The following is a 14,282-nucleotide window of genomic DNA, read 5'->3' on the forward strand; positions in this document are numbered from 1 at the left end:
CTGCTTCAGTATAATCTTACTTAGTCCTCTTCCACGTCAACAATCCTGACTGAAGTGGTAGGGAGAAGACGAGATGGCGAGGGTTGTGAGCTTGATTTATTTCAGTGGATACAAGAAAAGAATATCAGAAAGAACAAGATGGCCTCTGAGCCGACGAGTCGTCTTGACTGCGAGTTGTCTCCCGCTGATGGTTGTGGAGCGTATGATAAGGATATATCAAGACGATAGATGTATACGAGGTGAAGAGATGAAGTGAGAGGGAGAGAGAAAGTTAGATGCAGACTTAAAGTCGAATCGTCCATCTCTCTATCCGAGATTTGTTACGTAAGGCTCGGCCGGATGTTATATTCTTTTCAACCATTAAATGAGGTTCAACCATGCTGGACGCTGGATTTATTTAGCCCTGCTCGGTGCATTTTGATGATTTGAACAGCCCACCAACTTCCTGTACACCGTCTACTAAAATGTCAAAACCCCTTAACGCTGATGCCAAACGTCTGAGAGTGAGTATTTGTTGTCATTTCCCTCGGAGAACGGCAGACACTGACGCAATTTTACCTGAACAGACAATCATCGTATCTTTCCCCATTTTAGTGGTGACAACAGCTATCCTGTACAGACGAAGTATGTACACAAGGCTCTCAGATATGTATAAATAGTATGGAGCTGATGTTTGGATGTTGGCGCTTCATTGATAGCTATGCTGGGAGAGGAGCAGCGGAAGATACCACGAGATACGACAGATACGAAGATTGCCCAGGAAAGAATTGGTCAGGTGGGAGGTGTACCTTGGGAAGTACAGGGGAAGGAGCATGCCTCTCAGCGGTCAGACTCAATATCTTGATAGGGTACTCTGTACAATCCCCACAGGTATAACGAAATGATATACAACGTTTCTCAATGGACATTGGACGTGTGACTATCATCAAGTATATCTGATAGTCTCAGATAACCACCGAAGAATGTTCAATATTTTGTATGCATAGCGTCTACTCCATTCCTCTATTACATGCGTATCCCTATGACTTGTTGGCAGGAAGCACTTTGGTACCGGGGAGGACGTAAGGGTTGAGGGAGTAGTTGCACTAAAACAACCATTGTATTAGCTATGTAGTCATCGCAATCGCAGATCTCCATCAGCTACTCACATTTGAGTAGGCGACACCGGCACCGAAACTGGGACATCGTCAGCGATGAGATCATTTTATGAGAAGAATAAGTGAGCTCACCCAGTAGAAAGAGCTACAGGCCAACCTCGTCCTGTGAATGGATAAGAGTCATGTTAGTGAGGATCGTTTGAGTAAGAGATGCATTGTCTGATTGAATCTGTGGGGAAGCCTACAGAGCAGAACTCACTTCGAAAGAGAAGGACTGAAGCTACTACACCTACACCAAAACCGAGACCAGCGTTTACGAGAAGATCGGCAACCTATAGAGATTCATGTCAACTTCAACCATTCATCATCTACCGACAACGTAGTTCTCCAAAATGTCCTTCCCTGACCATCTTCTTGGATACCGCCTTTCCTCGCGAGATGAGCAATGATACTTGACTTACACAGTTGTCGAACTGCAACAATAACATGAATCAAATCAGCTAAGACTCGTAGCTACACCATCGAACAGATAGCTTACCTTCCTGGCGATTTGGTCCTCGCTTGGGATGGGAGCAGCGATAGGAGCGGGAGGAGTGGGGATAGCAGCTGGGGCGGACATTTTGAGGGTGGTTTTTCAGTAATACGACGTTATGGTCGAACGAGGGATATCATGCTCGACTTTGACGTCAAGGATTCGGCTGTCTGACTGATTGACTGATGGGAATGGAAGTGAGGTAGGGACGAGTTACGGAATCAAATGGGGTGCTATGACGGAGATTGACCACTCTATCCGCTTGTGGCAGCTCAGTATGCCAACAACATCACATAGACTAAACCCATGTAGCTGCATCTCATGCTCGGACCCTCATGGCTGTGTGCAGAAGACCGACCATTCGACCACCTTGAGCTCATACGCAAGCGGAAGTCCGATCACCAGCAAAAGGGGGTCTGGATGAGGTGAACTTTCAAAGGGAGACAGCGGAAACATGCCCAAAAAACATTGAAATTCTGAGCATGGATATATGTAGAACATGAATCAACGATGACAACAACAACACACACACTCACTCACACGCATGGGAATGGGACCATGGATGCATACGAATCGGACAGTGTCTATCGTGACTTCCCTTTGCATAAACATGAACATACATCAATCACTTTTACTAAGTTACCCATACCACCGATCATAACATCATACATCCTTAGATCATTCCTATCGTCATAAGCATACTCACACCCACTCATACCCTATCAGACAAGACTTTTCACATGCTCAATCCCCATTCCGGATATACACGTACCATAAAGGACTTTGAATCACTTTGACTGCCAACCTTCTCAACCGTTCTCGGAAATCACCCAAGACAACATTCGGGCAGCTCATCCTTTCATACGGAGAAGTCTAATAGTGGACATATCAGATCAAGTCGGACTATCAAGAAGATCGTTGTGGATTTTGAGACCATCATCTTGTATACTTGTTCTCCACCTTGTCAACCAACGTATATCCCATATCTCATATCCCAAAACCAACTTCAGTTGACCACCATGCCTCCTCAAACGATACCGCAGCCTATACTGGAGATCACCAATTCTTCAAGCTCTCCTCTCCACTCCTTCGTAGCAAGAGCGAATATAACACCCAATTCATTCCGTATGTTGTAATACACGATTTCAAAATCGCCGCTGATATACCTGCTTGCTGTTAGAGACGAATACGGTGATAGCAGCATGTGTGATGTTCTTGGCCATTCTCATAGCGTGGAATCTACCGATACTGAGGGATGCCATAGCCGGGTTGAAGGTGAGTCTGTCCGTATCCTCTGATAATTCTACCATCCTTTCTCTACTATATTGACCTAGGGATTTCTCAACTGATGAGAAATGGTATAGCTATTCACCGTGGGAGTGCATGAGCTCTGTCACTTGGCCATGGGTCTAATCTGCGGAGGACAAGTGGTCAGTATATGTATAGATCCAAACGACGGAGGGGCAACACACGTCATGGGATTGATGAGGACCACACCGAGAATACCACGTAATCCCTATGCCATGCCTACCTTCGCTCAGACATTTTGGAGTCCAAGTGCAGTAGCTACGCTGGCTTCTGGATATATCGGTTCATCGATAGTTGGATTTCTGTTCATTGTAAGTGTATTTTGTAATCGATGCATATACGTAGTTGCTGATTTATGTTCTAGTTTTCCGGATGTAAGTTCAGATTTTTTTACCGAGATGAAATGAATGTCATGGAATAAGATCTAAATCTCGAAACTAGTCAACATCGTCGCTTCGAAAGCTTGTGCTTTGGTGTTGCATTTTGGATTACTAGTGCCGGTACTGAGAGCCGATCATTGGATGTGAGTGTAATAATCCTTTGCGAGAAGTGAATTCACTGAATTGACTGATGGATTGGGACGACAGCGCATACGCGAGTATAATAGGATGTGAGGCTCTCTTAATTGGACTATGGTTTGGTGATCATGGAAATGTAAGTACATCAGGGTGTATGTATGATGAAGACGAGAAAAAGTGAATTCTGATAGTGCTCAATACATTAATATCGTAGGCTTTACGATTCTTCGGTATGTCGATCGACTGACTATCTCTCGGAGTTCCGCCAGAGTGCTGACATTTAAATTGCCTCACAGTCCTCTTTGTCGGAGTGATGAATCTCTTTTACGTGGTATGGGACTACATAGACGAAAGGCTGTTCGATAAGAGGAATACATCGGATTGTGCTCAGTTTTCCGAATTGTTGGGTTGGCCAACAAGCTGTAAGTTTTAGGCTACTTTCCAGATGATGTCAGCAGGAACTGAACCTTAGGTCTACTCTTTTCTCCAGCATGGTTCATATTCTGGTTTGTGTACGATTCACTCGTCTTCACCGCTGCGATCTTTGCGGGTATCTGTGTCTTCAGGGTGAGTTTGACGAGCATCGGTTATCGCCGAATAGTCAGGACGATGCCAAGCTATACTGCAAGTGCTGATGTGATGTGATCATTGCCAATTGTTATTGCACGGATATCAGAGAACGGATGAACAGATGTATCGAGAAGCGTAAGTGTTCTATTGCTTTTGCGTGAACGCAAGATGAGAGTACTGATGATCACTTGTAATGATATGCAGATCCAAATTCCTTCCAACGAGATAAGAGGGGATGTTATATCTAAGTTTGCACATGTTTGAAACGATTCGTCATCAGAGGAAACAGTTATGGACAATTTGGCAATCGAAGTAAAATGGGATTGAGATCGGTGAACCGATCTGAGAGGTGGGATGATGTGATCATAGATTATTTACATAGCATATACTCGTCCAGTTTCTTGCATAATGTCGAAACAATCTCGTATCTGGGTCGGTCATCGGTCGGGGTTTGTGTATGTGTCTGTATGCAAGAAGGTGAGAGATGAGACAAGATGATGCATGCATGGATTCAGAAAGATAGTGAGGATTGAACGATGAACGGGGGTTACTCGTCCATGTACGGTGTCTAATGTGATTCAGGGTCTCATGGGCACTGAGTAATCAGGTAAGTTAAATCAGGTAAATAAACCCAACATTATTGAAAATTAGGAATTCAACTGAGAATCGCCATCGATCAAAACACATTCTTCCTTCCGTCATCCTAGTTATCGCTTACATATACCTCGTCGAGAATATCTCAAGCTGTCGATCTGACATTCTATACCCATCCTCATCACCATTATCAAAATAAAAGCATACAGCATAACGGCTCCAGAGAGATAATCGACTGATCGATAATTGACAATCGGCCGAATTTACCAACAAAAGGATCATTGTCATTGTTCTAGCTCACTTGGCATACCCTTTCCAACTTCCTTTGCATATCGTATAGTGTCTTTTCATCATGTCCGAAGATCTCGGCGCTCTATCGTCACAGCAACTGCAACAATCTCTAGAACCCATATCGATACCGACCTCCTCACCTCAAGCTACATTCACCAATTGGGCAAAAACGTTCAAATGTCAACCTCAGAGGGTGTTTGCTCCTACGACGGCATTGCAGTGTAGACAGATAATCGAGTTGGCCAGAAGGGAAGGTGCGAGAGTGCATCCTGTTGGTGTGGGTCATTCGCCATCCGATCTGGCATGCACGAATGGATGGTTGATCAGGATGGAAGGATTGAAAGGTGTCGTCAAAGTGAGTCCACATCAGCACTCCTACCTTCGTATAGGATGTATACACTGTCATGTACTGGTACTGATGTCATATTGATGCTCGATCAGATTAACCATGAAAAACAATCTGCAATCTTCATGGCCGGCACTACACTTCATCAAGTCCACTCTTCCCTGGCTGCTACCTCCCCTCCATTGGCTTTACCCAACATCGGATCGATATCCGATCAAACGATCGGTGGATTAATATCAACCGCATCCCACGGATCAGGTGTCACTTTCCCAGTCTTATCACAGCATGTTCGATCGTTGGTCTTGGTTTTACCGTTACCCGGTGCACCCGTCGTGAAGGTGTCTCCTAACGATGATCCCGATTTGTTTAAAGCTAGTTTATGTGGATTGGGCGCAACTGGATTGATGTTGGAAGTTGAGATCGAGGTGGAGGAAGCTTTCAGGTTGAAGGAGACGAAGGAACCCAAATCGGTTGACGAGGTATTGGATAATTTGGATGAGATCAAGAAGAGTGCTGAACACGTTAGAGTATGGTGGTACCCTGATGGAAAAGGTATGATAGTTGGTAGAGCCAATAGAACTTATCAAGTGAGTTATATCATACTACTCTTGAACATTTTGTACAGTAGACGCAGAAGCTGATCCAGACCTTTGTTTAGCCTGCTCAACCTACTGCTTCTCTCCTCGCTCACATCCTAGGCTTCCATGTTACCCAATTCTTCCTCTTCGTATCCCGTATATTCCCTTCATTTACTCCATTCGTCGGTAGATGGGCATGGTGGTTGTCCAAGCAGGAAAGTGAAGTAGTCGATGATGGGTATAAGATTTTAAATTTCGATTGTTTGGTGAGTCTTAAATAAAGCTTTCTCTCCTTTTCCCTTCGCTCCTTGATCTTACACCTATCGATCTACTCTCCCTCAAGCAATTTAACTAATCACCATCGTTTTTTACCACTTAGTTCCCTCAATACGCTCTCGAATGGGCTATCGATGCATCCCAAGCTAAACAGTGTTTAGAAGAAATGCGAGTATGGTTAAACCAAGAGGCAGCAGATCATGATGGACTACGAGTTCATTTCCCAATAGAGATCCGATGGTCCGCTCAGGATGATATCTGGTTGAGTCCCAGTTACGGAAGGGAGACATGTTGGATCGGTGTCGTTACTTATCGGTGAGTTTACCTCAATCCTCATTCTTCAATAATTACTTCCTGACTGATTTCATGGTGTGTATCAGACCATACGGTTTAGCAGTCCCGTACCGTAAATTCCACGAGAAGTTCGCTTCTCTCCTTGCCTCACACGGTGGTAGACCTCACTGGGCCAAACAACATTCATTTCGACCCAAAGATCTCGAGGTCATTTACCCCAAATTCAACGATTTCAGATCGGTACTTCAACGAGTCGATCCCAATGCTATCATGAGGAGTGAGAATGTAAGAAGACACATAGATGGTGAGAATGTACCTGATAGAGTATTTAAGACTAGATAGAGAAGAAAAAAAAAATACCAATCAAGGTATCTACGGACGGATACAGTCTATTTTTCTTTTCTTTTAGGGTTCAAGTAAAAACATCATACAAGAATACTTATATGTATATAGAATAACCTAGAGTAAATACAATTCATAGATGGGGTTTTTACATTTTTTCCTTTCCATATATCAAGGAAGATATCAAGATACATTAAAGGTATATAACATTGAAATTAGGATACCACAATATCTGATGAGGTATACATCTGGGTATAAATGCAGGATATAAAACATATGTCATACTGCCCAATGATCAATCGCTCAATTCAGCCAAAACCCTCTGGGCTTCTTTCGAGTTTTCTGAATTAGCTTTCTCCGTCCTTTCTTGTATTCTCTTTTTCCATGGCTCGGCATCATGAGCATTATCCGCATCGATGACCTTTTTGCGTCTTACGACTGAACGACCTAACTTGCCTAGATCATTCGCCTTGATCTTCCTCGCTAGATCCGGATTATCACGGAGAACCTGAATGTGTCGATCCTAGTAAGCAAGCTGCATTCGACTGAAGATGCAAAACTCCGACTGACCTGTACTCCGATCTCGTAGATCGCTCTTTCCTCGGGCGAATCTCGGAACGCTTGTTCATGTATCCGAGCTGCTCGTAGAAGTGTTGAGCAATGAGGTCGAGGTATCAGGTGTCTCACAACTCACTGTTGACGCCCAACTTTTGTAGGATATCGTCATTATCCTTCTTTGCACCTAACAAGAATGTCTCATCAGTGCGTGTTACAGATTTTCACTGGCCAAAGATGTGACTCACTGATACTGCCATGGCCCAATATATCATTGACGACATCCTCCTCTCGCCTTCGCGATACCGCGTCATTATCCCCACCTCTCTGACTAGCAGCTCTCAAGTGGGCTCTATGTAGATCTCGTGCTTTCCGCTCGTTCTTCATAGTTCTGCCAGCTTCGTCCTGGAGGTCCCGGGACTCAGTAAGCAAGCTGAGATACGTCTTCCCGATGAAGAGGATGGAATACTCACTTCCGAATCATCTTCATCTTCCCCCTCGGAGTCGATGTATTCAGCTTCGATAAGATCCTGTACAAACCGATCTTCTGCCTGTCTAACTCGTTCTATCTGTTGAGTCATCAGTATGCAACTTTTTCCTGGGCTGTTGGGAGACAATATACTCACATTTCGAGATACGAAACCCCTTGGGTCAAAGCGGAAGATATTCTGTATACCGAAGAGTTCACCTTGATCTTTCTCTGTTCGGGCCCCATCAAAACCTTGATGAATACGGCTTTCGAAAGTACCGTCATTCAACTGTCGGGATCTTTGCTGTTTGTGGACTACGGCACTAAGATCAATACACATACAATACCAGCGAGGGTCTCGCTCACTTTGTCTTTCATACATGAGCTCTTCGACGGTCCCTTGTCCGATGAGACGATATACATCACTGCATCGAGCTTGTCAGCTTGGAGTCCTGCCTGTTTATCGCATGCCGGACAGCTCACACAGTACGCTTCTGACCTATTCGGAATGCTCTGTCCATCGCTTGAAGGTCATTCGCAGGATCTGAAATGTCAGCTCAGGCAACGTTCAGGTCCACTCACTCCAATCCGGGTCGAAAATGACTACTTTATTTGCCTAACCAGTCAGCCCTGTTTGATTTATTGGGTCACTCACAGCTGTCAAGTTCAATCCCACACCTCCCGCTAGAGTACTGATTAGCAAAACGAAATGATCTTGACTTCGATCTTGAAACCGATCCACCATGTCCATTCTTTCGGTATTTCCCACTTCACCTGTGAGCATGTCAAATGCAAATCCAGCCACTGCGAGACTTATAAGCTTTGGCAGCTCGCTTTCTCTTCTTGAGACTCACATGTAGATGAGGTGGAGATAAATTCGGAGATCATCTTGAGCAATCGTACCGAGTTTGAGAAGATTAAGACTGAAAGGTAGTCAGTCAATCAGCCACTTGTTGTACAATATAGAAAACACCCACCTTTGTTGTCATCAGGATTGTTCCGCCATTGAAGCAGCATTTGTTCGAGAAGCTAGCCAAGAATCAGACCGGCTCGATTCCCCTGATGGATCTGTAAGAACGAACGTACTGTCCACTTTCCACAGTTTCCAGGATCCCTATTTTCCTTGGTCAATGACAAGATCTGGCGCGCATGATAATAATCACTCACAGTGCAGCCTGCACGACATTATGTTGTTTGGAATCGTAATCCTGTCCGGCCTGTTCCGTCGGGCCGAATCAGCTCAGAACCTTACCTTCGAAGGATCCATACATACACATATCTTGAAGAAGTGTCGGTTGATGGCCCGCTATGTGTTGACTTTCAGCATCTTTGATTCCTTACAAACATCAGGTTCATACTCACGGTATGGGGCGAGTCGTCTTTCGCTACAAGAGCTGTCAGAGATTTGACTTCTACATGTGGATTGATTTACTTACCGTGATAAAGCAGGCCGAAATGCTGCAAAGAAGATTAGCTATCGGCGTTCAAGCAAGCTGAGGAAATTCACTTACATTGGCAACTTTCTTGCACGCGGCTAGGCTATCGGAGTACATCCAGATCAGTAGTCGACTGACGTGGGATCGTCGCAAGACTCACTTTTTCAATAGCACTTCATTAACTTTCTCACCTCTCGACGTTTCAGGATGATGACATTTGATTCGTCTAATTTGTCAGCTCCGTCAACGACATAAGACTCACTTTTCGCCCGATCCACATTCACATGGATCATTACGCCGAAGCAAGAATTGAATGTCTGAAAACTGAATCAGCGTTTATGGTATGGATGACACACTCACCCTCAGATGCTATGAGGTTGCGATATGCGAAGATCTGCATCTCTGCCAAAGGGCAAAAGACCACCATGTCACGCTTTTCCGGAAGCTAAGAATCCAGTCAGTCTTGTTGACAAATACCTCTGCCAAAATTACTCACTTCATGAGCGATCAAACGCTTATCTCGCCTCAAGTAGAAATGAGGCAAAATCTTCTGGGTCATAACACCAAGTCTCATCTAGCAGGATATCAGCGCCGGATTCGGTGCGATTGGAGTCACTCACAATTGCTGTAATGACTTCTGCAGCAGTACCTTCGTGTCTATGCCCTCGTTTGATAGGATTGACAGCGAACTCTTTCCATTCTTTGAGAGTACCAGCCCACCCGCGGTGAGTCTACCAGGAATCAGTGTCGGACAAAGGGATGTCATAAGCAGGACTCACAAAGTCTAGCACACTCCACATCTCGTCCATCCTATTCTGCACCAATGTACCCGTTAAAGCAAAACAGATCTTGCAGTCGATAGACTTTAAGGCTAAAGTAGCTTGTGCTCCAGGTTCTTTCATCCGATGAGCCTCGTCAACGATCACCACGCTAGAAAGTATCCATAAGCTTGTGGAGTCTATGGATATTAATATTATGGGAACTTACGATAAAGGTATACTCTTGAGGTGTTCGATGGTATTTCGTGCAGTATCGTAGGAAGTCAAGACTGGTCATTGTCAACTGGTGGGTTGTACCATCTCAGACTCACTGATGTCATGAAATCCCTGCATGAATGAACTTCGCACATCTGACCAGTTGTCGGATCTCCAAATAGCATATTCGAAGTAGCCCCACTACCAGACATATGAGCCTAAGACATTTTGAACCAAAGATACTTACAGTATCCAGCTCCCTGCTCCACTAAGATCCATCAGCAAAGCAACTCAATAAAAGCAAGACTTACATTTCCGACCAAAGACTTTGGGCATACAATAAGAGCTGTAGGCCAATGGCGTGGATTGAGATCCTCGCTCGATTGTCTTATCATTCGTTTCCGCCTTTGATGATCGGCTGAAGTACCTGTTTTACGCATTATGGCGGAGAGCTATATAATCAGCACAAGTCAAACAACTCTCACTCACAAAGGATATGACTTGAATGGTCTTCCCAAGACTGTCGTCATAAGTGATATCAGCGTGAGCTCCTCAAATTGAGATGGTCTTACCCCATGTCATCCCCTAATATCCCTCCCATCCCTTGCTTGTAATGTTCATACAGGAATTTAGCTCCGACCTGCTGATATGCCTTCAAAAACCGATTGATCGATTGAGGAACAGCTATATCTGTTGCTTCCTCATCTAAAGGGTATGGACCTATTTTGGCCTGCTCTTCGCTGAAGGGGAAGGTTGGTCTGTAAGGAGGCAGATCATCCGATTCAAGGCCACCTTGTGAGGTCGATTTCCGTGGTTTAGTCTGGGTAGGTGTTTCTAAGGATATATGTCATTATGATTACACCGAGACGTCAAGGATTCGACCCACTAGCAAACAACTCTTCATCCTCAGAATATACACCTTCTTCCTCTATCTCAGCTCCATTTCCTTTTTCTACCTTGACCGTACGCCCCCATGGCACAATCACCTCATTCTCTTCATCGTCGTAGTCTCCTTCGGGAGCTTCTTCAAGTAGTCGATCATCTTCGTTATCTTCGGTATCCTGGCCAGATATACCTGTACAAAGGGATGGCTTCATGGGGCTACTACTGCTTGCTGGTATTGGCGAACTCCTGACAGGACTAGAAGTTGACTTTCTCCCGGCTAACCTGTCGATCATCTTCTGCTTGGCTGCTTCAGCTTCTGCCGCTTTGTTCTCTGGATCCGGTAAACCTGTAGCGTCTTGTTAGCAGGACTCTGCCAATTTAAGACTCATCACTTACCTGAGAGGTGGTATAGGGGATTGAAAGGTAGAATGACCTCTATTATCCTTCACATCAGGTCCTCACATGCGAGGTGAAGAATTCACAAAGACGACTGATAACTCACGACCTTCATATTTCAGATCTTCATCCCTTTTCCTCTTCTTCACCCTCTTTCCCTCCCCATATTCTAGCCAGCTTTCCTCATCCTCATCTTCGCTAGAATTACTCTCGTATTCATCCTTTTTAAAGACACCTTCGGATTTCCGTTTTGTTCCAGGTAATTTGGGTAGAGCTAATGCTTGTTCCCCTCTTTTCTTCCTCTCCTTATTATCCTCCTTGATCCTCTCCCGCTCAGCTTGGATCTTCTGTACCTCTGCATAAGCTTTTGCTGATGCTCTCGATTCGGTGATGAACTCGTCATCCGACACTAAGCCAAACGTCTCAGATGAAGTATCTCAGGGGGATCGAAGTGAAATCAAGATGTTGACTTACGTGGTTCAGCTGTTGAGATGAGAGCTGGTTTCCTGCGTTTCATGATGAGGTGCGGTCCTCATGTGGAGAAGAAGCAGATGATTTTGATGACTATTGTAGTAGTTGTCAGACTTACAAAAGTGAGGTTGTTACAGGATCAGTGCATGCTCATTTCGATCGAATGGTACAATCTTTAATCTTCGACTGGAGCCAAACAAACGTCATGCTGGTCAAATCAACTTTCACACGGTTGCATCCACTATAACATACTATCTAATGTTAAATTGTTACTCCTCTCTTCTAGATGCCCTCTCGCCAACCCTGGTAAGTTATCATCCGTCCTCTGATCATACACTGCACCTGAAGGTTCCTGATCTTTCGATCGCTGCTGTACTCGATCTACCTCATCCAGCACCCTCATTAGGTTTCCTCCCATCAGACCTATGATCTCTTCATCCGTCCAACCTCTGGCCATCATTTCTGATATGAGATCGGGATACTTGGTAGCATCTTCTAACCCTTCGACACTATAATCTATGCCATCTATATAACCATTGATAACAATCAGACCAGCTGCTAACAGCTTCATGCCACGAATGACAGCCTGAAAAGAGGGAAGAGAAGCGAATTACGAGTACTTACCAAAATCGGATCCTATGCCCACATGAGCTCTACCACAGTTCTTAGCTATATACTCAATAAGATCTGCTACTTTTTGCAGAGTGGGATCCTCGAGACCAACGAATTTATCACAAAACACGCAGTGACTGACATCGTCGTGACATCTGATCAGCAATCTAGTAGGAGTCAGTATCGCGAGATGCACTCACATCACACCGTTGTTTTTCCCTTCTTCACTGCGTATCATGTCCAAAACGTCATCTGGGATATTACGAGGATGATCCCACCATGCTCTTGCGGCTGAATGAAAAAATAGGGCATGCGCTTTGGATATTTGTATGGACTGTCTCATCGTTTCATCGGATACATGAGAGAGATCAATCATGACTGTACCAATCAAGCGAAGTTTAGTGAGCCCGTCAATGTACAACTAAGGGATTGGACTTCCTACCTGTTCAATTCATCTCTTTGATCAGTTCTTCCCCTAGCTTCTATAGACCATTTCCTGAATGTACCGGATCAAGAGGATCTTCACTACCCGCCGAGGAAGCGAAAGCTGAGTTAATCAATAATCAGCAAGAAGGCGTATGGGACAGAGAGCATGTTCTTCCGTCAACATACCATTATGTCCCGTGTGTGTCAGGGTGATATACCTGACGCCCAATTGTGCCCATATACGTAAGATCGAAAGCGAATTACCGAGCATATGGCCTCTGAGCACGATGTAGGTGAGGATACACCTTGTCTGATACGACAACGAGGAGCATGTTGATACTTACCCTTCAACACCAATGAAAGTAGCAAATTTACCAGCCTTGAAAGCTTTGAAATTATCTTCTGAGCTTCGAGCATATTGAAATTCCTATCTTTCTGTCAGGTTGCTTCTCCATACATGATTTGCATCAATGGAATTTGATTCACCTTTTCTTCCATGATGAGTTGAATCTGATCAACCTGTTCCAACGCATCCCTTACATCCTGCATGAAAACCAAATCAGAGAATGTCTACTGGTATTTTCGGAAAGAAAGCTGCTTGTTAGTGGTAGTTACACTCACATCACTAGGTAGAAAGTAGTCTGTTCCCGATCTACAAGGTACCCTAACAGCCATAAAGATGCCGCCCAATTTGCCTTGTCTCAATTTCGGAACATCGACATGACCGGGGTATGGTCCTGCTATCTGCTCAGCAGCCTCTACAGGATTCGTTCTATTATCGATATCAGTATGAGCTGACTGATGTCATCACATCATTCTACTGGATCTCAACATTTACTGACTGCTCTCAAGATTAAAGGTAGATCAACATGAGTATCTATCAGTGGATGAGCACTCATGAGGTCCAGAGCACCTTCCGATACTTCTTTCTGTTGGAAAGCTGTCTTGTAAAAAGTGCTATAGCGTATGATTAGAGCAATAAGGTCTTGAGGGATGATTTCCAAAACCTATAGCCTATGAGACTAGATGTGTTGGGTGGATGAGGCCTGAATGTTCAGTATAAACCCATAAAGACTCCCAACATTAGCAGCTGGCACCAAAATCGTAGATAAACACGGTGGGCTAAGGGCGGAGAAGTCCGAGTGGTCTGTCGCCCACCACATGGAGCACCTCAACTCCGCTGCAACTCGGAGCTGTAGTTGCATGAGCATTCGATTAGGAGGTGTCAACTTATTTCGAACCATTCTTATCCGCAGTGTAAATGTTCATCTAATGTCCATACATTGGTGGCTTCGCCAAAATGACATGAAGG

General features: G+C 44.5%; 6 protein-coding genes across 6 annotated transcripts; 3 read left to right on the forward strand and 3 right to left on the reverse strand.

Annotated features, from left to right (window-relative positions):
- Positions 1 to 464: 464 nt before the first annotated feature.
- Positions 465 to 844, forward strand: I203_101966 (uncharacterized protein; the record flags this gene model as incomplete). The annotated part of the gene is made up of 3 exons (XM_019146470.1): positions 465 to 503; positions 567 to 624; positions 699 to 844. The coding sequence occupies 3 exons, from the start codon at positions 465 to 467 to the stop codon at positions 842 to 844; spliced, it is 243 nt and encodes an 80-aa protein (XP_019004003.1).
- Positions 845 to 1,019: 175 nt separating this feature from the next.
- I203_101967 (uncharacterized protein) lies at positions 1,020 to 1,716 on the reverse strand (the record flags this gene model as incomplete). Its single annotated transcript, XM_019146471.1, has 6 exons — positions 1,020 to 1,085; positions 1,149 to 1,176; positions 1,230 to 1,260; positions 1,357 to 1,429; positions 1,559 to 1,570; positions 1,636 to 1,716. The coding sequence occupies 6 exons, from the start codon at positions 1,714 to 1,716 to the stop codon at positions 1,020 to 1,022; spliced, it is 291 nt and encodes a 96-aa protein (XP_019004004.1).
- Positions 1,717 to 2,648: 932 nt separating this feature from the next.
- Positions 2,649 to 4,254, forward strand: I203_101968 (uncharacterized protein; the record flags this gene model as incomplete). Its single annotated transcript, XM_019146472.2, has 11 exons — positions 2,649 to 2,754; positions 2,810 to 2,904; positions 2,994 to 3,248; positions 3,302 to 3,311; positions 3,379 to 3,460; positions 3,525 to 3,591; positions 3,670 to 3,685; positions 3,752 to 3,877; positions 3,946 to 4,022; positions 4,132 to 4,160; positions 4,230 to 4,254. 11 exons carry the CDS (start codon positions 2,649 to 2,651, stop codon positions 4,252 to 4,254), a joined length of 888 nt encoding a protein of 295 aa, XP_019004005.2.
- Positions 4,255 to 4,971: 717 nt separating this feature from the next.
- On the forward strand, positions 4,972 to 6,746 carry I203_101969 (uncharacterized protein; the record flags this gene model as incomplete). The annotated part of the gene is made up of 5 exons (XM_019146473.1): positions 4,972 to 5,265; positions 5,352 to 5,843; positions 5,915 to 6,100; positions 6,214 to 6,425; positions 6,491 to 6,746. The coding sequence occupies 5 exons, from the start codon at positions 4,972 to 4,974 to the stop codon at positions 6,744 to 6,746; spliced, it is 1,440 nt and encodes a 479-aa protein (XP_019004006.1).
- A 295-nt stretch (positions 6,747 to 7,041) lies between these two features.
- I203_101970 (uncharacterized protein) lies at positions 7,042 to 11,978 on the reverse strand (the record flags this gene model as incomplete). Its single annotated transcript, XM_065516999.1, has 33 exons — positions 7,042 to 7,254; positions 7,317 to 7,384; positions 7,441 to 7,488; positions 7,550 to 7,706; positions 7,775 to 7,870; positions 7,928 to 8,085; positions 8,137 to 8,195; positions 8,254 to 8,314; positions 8,422 to 8,574; positions 8,625 to 8,693; positions 8,748 to 8,799; positions 8,857 to 8,884; positions 8,938 to 8,987; positions 9,044 to 9,076; positions 9,133 to 9,155; positions 9,207 to 9,228; positions 9,282 to 9,309; positions 9,367 to 9,399; positions 9,469 to 9,523; positions 9,567 to 9,651; positions 9,703 to 9,780; positions 9,827 to 9,937; positions 9,986 to 10,136; positions 10,194 to 10,254; positions 10,297 to 10,381; positions 10,428 to 10,448; positions 10,492 to 10,607; positions 10,666 to 10,700; positions 10,753 to 11,014; positions 11,067 to 11,411; positions 11,462 to 11,500; positions 11,568 to 11,870; positions 11,936 to 11,978. 33 exons carry the CDS (start codon positions 11,976 to 11,978, stop codon positions 7,042 to 7,044), a joined length of 3,141 nt encoding a protein of 1,046 aa, XP_065373817.1.
- Positions 11,979 to 12,173: 195 nt separating this feature from the next.
- On the reverse strand, positions 12,174 to 13,869 carry I203_101971 (uncharacterized protein; the record flags this gene model as incomplete). Its single annotated transcript, XM_019146475.2, has 9 exons — positions 12,174 to 12,457; positions 12,557 to 12,681; positions 12,745 to 12,965; positions 13,051 to 13,091; positions 13,157 to 13,248; positions 13,315 to 13,397; positions 13,457 to 13,513; positions 13,592 to 13,728; positions 13,809 to 13,869. 9 exons carry the CDS (start codon positions 13,867 to 13,869, stop codon positions 12,174 to 12,176), a joined length of 1,101 nt encoding a protein of 366 aa, XP_019004008.2.
- Between the last annotated feature and the right edge of the window lie 413 nt (positions 13,870 to 14,282).

This window comes from Kwoniella mangroviensis (assembly GCF_000507465.2).
Source record: "Kwoniella mangroviensis CBS 8507 chromosome 1 map unlocalized Ctg01, whole genome shotgun sequence".
NCBI lineage: Eukaryota > Fungi > Basidiomycota > Tremellomycetes > Tremellales > Cryptococcaceae > Kwoniella > Kwoniella mangrovensis.